At 33.3% G+C, this 5,506-nt stretch overlaps 1 protein-coding gene across 1 annotated transcript; it reads left to right on the top strand.

The window, feature by feature from the left end:
- The first annotated feature begins 1,097 nt into the window (after nt 1–1,097).
- On the top strand, nt 1,098–2,924 carry LOC136231189 (uncharacterized). Its single transcript, XM_066020502.1, has 3 exons — nt 1,098–1,317; nt 1,446–1,534; nt 2,527–2,924. The coding sequence occupies exons 1-3, from the start codon at nt 1,288–1,290 to the stop codon at nt 2,672–2,674; spliced, it is 267 nt and encodes an 88-aa protein (XP_065876574.1). The 5' UTR covers nt 1,098–1,287; the 3' UTR covers nt 2,675–2,924.
- The last annotated feature ends 2,582 nt before the right edge of the window (nt 2,925–5,506 follow it).

Genomic DNA, 5,506 nt, shown 5'->3' with positions numbered 1-5,506 from the left:
CAAGGCCCTGTCGGCCCACTAATTAGTAGTAGTTGTTTTATTACAAAATTGTTTGAATGCTTTTATTTATTAAATAAAATTAAAAAATAGAACTCACGGTAAAGTATTATCATATATAAGAACCTATAGAAGATAAACTCATTTTCTATTTTGCTTTGCTTATTTTTAATAAAAATTTTAATTCATCTAATATTATAGTAGATTTGTTAGTTTTTATTTTATTTGAAGTTTTTTGTTCTTGCTCGTATTTTTTCATATATGAGTCATCGTAAGTTATCTTCCTATATAGTTGGTTGTGGTTTGCCTTTCTATAGAAGTGTTATTTTTTTTTTAAGAATATATGATTGTTATCCGTTCATAGAAATGTAGAAAATTTTTAGTTACCATCACATAAATATAACTCATTAAAAGATCATGAAGTCATTTATGAAAAAACAAATCTTGAAATCGATTTTGAATGGAGTTTGTTTCTTACAGTTGTGCTAAAAACACTTTTAAACATTGTCTATTTTATGACGATCTATAATAAAGATTCAAACGCGTATAATATATTTTTAAATTGTAAATTTTTAGGCACTGTTTGGTAAAGAGCGTTTTGAGATAAAAAGAGCGGTTTTAACCAAGTTTAGCGGTTTGACCACTGAAACCGCTGATTGGAGTGTTTGGTGGAGAGAGGTTTGGGACAGAGTTTTGGGATGAAAACGCTAATTTAGAAAAAGCTTCTTTTAGGAGCTTTTTCAATTAGCGTTTTGCAATATTAAAATTAATGGACTTCTTTAACCCTAATTATTTTATGTATATTTTTATGTATTAAAAAAAATGTCTTTATTTGTCTTTTTGCACAAACCGCTATTATCAATTAGCTAATTTTTACCAAATAGGTCTATACAAATAGTTAATCAAATCAGCTAATATAATCAGCTATTAATGTAATCAGCTAACAGCTAATTCAATTCCTAAACGGAAATAATTAAGTTGCTTATAGTTTTGCAAAGAAAAAGTCATACAAAAAATAATAAAAGGAGAAGAGTGCAAGGAATGGACAAGAAGGGCAAGGGTGGCATTGCAAGATACAGACATAGAGTTGCGCAATTGGACAATTTTCAAGAAAAATAAACCAATTATCTTTCCACCTTTCTCTTCTCTTGTAAAAAGAAAAAAAAAAAACAATTCTCTTCACGCATTTCCAAGTCAAGATTTAAGTCACTCCTACTTTTACTTGTTACTCTTCCCATTTTCTTCCCTCTTGCAGTCTTCGTTGCGGAAAACCTCAGCTTCTCTCTTTCAATGGGTGGGAATCGATGGATCAGGCCTGAGGTCAGTTCAGATCCTCCCCGTATTTCTTAGATCGGTTTTGTTCGACTCTTCTCCTTGTATCTATTTCGATGTAGACCCACGGATGCGTAGATCTTAGGGATGTTGCTGTATATGTTGTGAATTTGCAGGTTTATCCTCTGTTCGCCTCCGTTGGAGTTGCCATCGGGATCTGTGGGTTCCAGCTTGTACGCAACCTCTGCATCAATCCTGAAGTCAGGTATCTTTCTATGCCCATAAATCTGTGCATACTCGTAATTTTGAGTGTTGTTTCGATTGTATATCTATGTATTCCCCGTATTCATTTTCATTGATTGACATCGATCTGTTTCCTATCTTTATTTTACTCATGGTTTGCTATTTTTTATGATAATTTTTGGATTGTCAATTACATGCGAGCAATAGCTTCTTGCTGGAATTTTTTTTTTTAAGAATATATGCATCTAAATCAGTTTTCTTATTCTCCATATAAAGTTAGCGAAACGGCTTTTTAAGCCCTTGAACTTTTCTCGGTTATTTTATGATTTTATGGAGTCCCTATATTTTGTTTTGTTTTTCTGTTTTTGAAGCAAGTCTTGAACTTCTAAGTTTTTATTTAATCGAGCTTAAAGTTTTACTTTGATTTAATTGGGCTTAGTTAATATTTTTTAATTAATACAGGACACAATTTGAAAGAAAGTAAATTTTGTATGCTTTAAAAGGGAATCAATTATATCAGGAAAAAAGTATAATAGAACGACTTTATAAAGTTCATGGGGTCAAAACTGCATGCTGCAATATTGATGTTCACCCCATTTGGCTTGTGGGAACCTCCTGACTATTTCTATATGCAAAGTTCATTTTAGATTTTACGAAAGGTTGTGAAATGAAACCTGGAAGATTATTCGTCTTTGTGGGAATCTTCTCTTAGAGAGGAGCCGAAAAAAGCTTTTGCAATGGTTGGTCTACAAATTGTGTTTCTGTTTCTTGTGTGAATCTAATAAGTAATCAGAAGTCACAAAGTTCCATCCTTTGTTGCATCTCTCACCAAATTTTTATGTGTTTTGTAAAAAATAGCAGTCTCAGTTTTCTTCTGCCTAAAACTTGTGCCTCTTAGAAGAAATAGAGAATTGTAACTAGACTGTAAAGATAGCAGTGTTTCCTACTTATTAGATAAGTTGAGTGGTCGATTCACCATTTTCTTTGGTTTTGGATTTCCTTTAAAATGTATAGGGTTAACAAGCAGAACCGTACAGCTGGAGTTCTGGATAACTTTGCAGAGGGAGAGAAGTATTCTGAGCATTTCATAAGGAAATATGTCCGCAACAAGTCCCCTGAAATTATGCCATCGATCAACAACTTCTTCACAAGCCCCAAATGAAGAAGAGATAATAGGTCCTTGTGATCTTAACTTCTGAACCAAATGTAGAATACAATGATTTCCTGCCTTTTGCTATAGCTGTTTGTGATACAAGTTCATGTACCTTCATTTTGGATCTACAGGAGGAGTTTGTATTGGAAATAAACTTGTGTTGGACTATAATGAGCTGCTGCTTGTTTACTTGACTGAATTTTAAGACTGCATCCTCAGAATCAGTAGGACAATGAGCCTATTGTTGAATTTGCATTTCTATTGGTGTTATGATGTGAATATGTCCATGTGTATGAGATGAATACTCTTTAGACTCCTAAAAGGAGGCTGCTATTTGGCTGTTTGGTTTCCGTTTTTCAAATGACAACTCAATTCAAACAATGAAAACAATCAGAAAATAGCTTTAATCAAAGCTACACTTGCATAAAATCCCTACTAGTCATTACCTATATCCAATAAATGTCATTTGCATCTTTTACAAATAATTCCTTTTATTTCACATTAAAGTTGGTTGGTTGGTTGGAGGGACTTGCTTGCAAGTTGCAAATAACAATAAATAAATAAATATATATATATATATATATATAGGGGAGGGATCAAGTGAGAACCCTCCTTTAGGTGAGAACCACTTAAAACTACGTAGTTTTGAGTGTAAATTTTAATAAAAAAATGCTGATGTTGCTGGGGTTTGAACCCTAGCCTTCTCACTTACACTTCACACTACTTACCACTAAGCCATTTACTTTCCTTGTGTATTCTGCCGCGCGCTGTTTAATATTTGATGCATGCATTTATTAATATTGATTAAATTCGTATAATAATTATTAATAGAAAAAAACAAATGTGCATAATAATTAATTATTAATAGAAAAAAAACCAAGAACATGCTCTAATTTCTTATTTATTTAATTCCTCTATATTTTTGTAATTTATGTTTTAAATTGTTAAGGACGATGTTCTAAATATTGTTACATATGTTCTAAACTTTATAATTTGTGTTCTAAAAATTAAGATAATGTTTCTTCAAAAAAAAAAATTAAGATAATGTTTTAAAAAAATAGTAAATATATGGGCCATTTTTTTTGTTCAAAAAAAAAAAAACTCACATTCTAAATAACATAACGTATGTTCTAAAAAACATAACATATGTTCTAAAAAACATAACATATGTTCTAAAGTTTATAGTTTGTGTTCCAAAAATTAAGTATAATTTTCTAAAAAAAGCAGTAGATATCTGTATCGTTTTTTCACTTGTTCTATAATATAATTTATAACTCATGTTCGAAAAAACATAACATGTGTTCTAAAAAACATAACGTATGTTCTAAAAAATATGTCGTACGCTCTAACTTCATAATTCGTGTTTTAAAAGTTAAAATATATGTTATAACATATGTTTTAAAAAATATATAGTTTGTGTTCTAAAAATTAAGTATAATGTTCTAAAAAATCAGTAGATATCTCGATCGTTTTTTCATTTGTTCTATAATATAATTTATAACTCATGTTCGAAAAAACATAACACATGTTCTAAAAAACATAACGTATGTTCTAAAAAATATGTCGTACGTTCTAAACTTCATAGTTCGTGTTTTAAAAGTTAAAATATATGTTCTAACGTATGTTTTAAAAAATATATTTTCTTATATAACATAAATTACAAAAATATAAAGGAATTAAATAAATAAGAAATTGGAGCATGTTTTTGGATTTTTTTCTATTAATAATTCATTATTATGGACATTTTCTTTCTTTTTTTTTTTGACATTTTCTTTCTATTTTTTTTTTGGTAAGAAGGGAAGAAAAAAAACAAACAAACAAAAACCTAACCCGGGATCAGTCTAGGAAGACTGACCCCAATCCTATCCTCAAGAAGAGAAGGTAACAGAAAAGAAGGAGGAACGGAAAGGGTAGAAACACCTAACATCCCCCCATGCTCAGCAGCTGCCAAGCGATCCGCCACGCGGTTTTGCTCCCTATAAATATGGGAGAAGGTAAGAGAATCGAAGGCAGGACGAAGCCTCAAGATGGCTTTAATGAGATTCTGACTCTTAAGACAAACATCATGTCTATCCGAAATCCTGTTGATAGCCTCCAAATTGTCAGACTCCACCAAAAGTTTTTTAACACCCATGCGAATGGCGAGTTTAATGCCAGACAAGAACCCCTAGAGCTCTGCAGTAAAGGAGGAGCCCGTACCTAAGTTATGGGTAAACCCAGCCAGCCAGGCGCCACCAGCATCCCGAAGAACTCCACCAGCAGCAATTCTGCCATTACTAAGGCAGGAGCCATCCGTATTCAACTTGACAACCCCTTCCCTGGGCTTCCTCCAACCAACTAACTGGACCTCTTTAACCGGGGAGGGGTGAACCAGGGGCTCTCCTTCAAAACTCTTTGTAATAACAGAGAGTTTTTTCGAGAAGTAAAACCGGAGGTCAGGAATAAAGACAGTCTTCTCAGCAAATAACTCTTCATTCCTCCATTTCCACATTTGGTGACAAATAATAGCGAAGAGAATAGCCCCGTGCTCCATACTGGCCAACAAATTCCCATTAACGCCTTCAGAGAACCAGTCAATATCAGAGAACCCCATAAAGGAAGGAAGGATGTGGTGAGGAAGGACCCCTTCCCAAACCTTTCTACTATTCCGGCAATCCCTCAAAGCATGGCACAGGGTTTCCACATGGCCGCTGCATCTGCTACAGGCACCAGATACAGCCAAGTGCCTTCTGTGTCTATCTGCATTCGTGAGGAGCCTGTCTTTGACTCCCAGCCATAGGAAACTCCTAATGCGGTAGGGGACTTTGAGGGCCCAAATGGACTTCCAAATTTCCAAAGGAG

The sequence above is a fragment of the Euphorbia lathyris genome, chromosome 1 (genome assembly GCF_963576675.1).
Source record: "Euphorbia lathyris chromosome 1, ddEupLath1.1, whole genome shotgun sequence".
In the NCBI taxonomy this organism is placed as follows: Eukaryota; Viridiplantae; Streptophyta; class Magnoliopsida; order Malpighiales; family Euphorbiaceae; genus Euphorbia; species Euphorbia lathyris.
The sequence above is the reverse complement of the archived record's forward strand: the minus strand, read 5'-3'. Positions and strand labels throughout refer to the sequence as shown.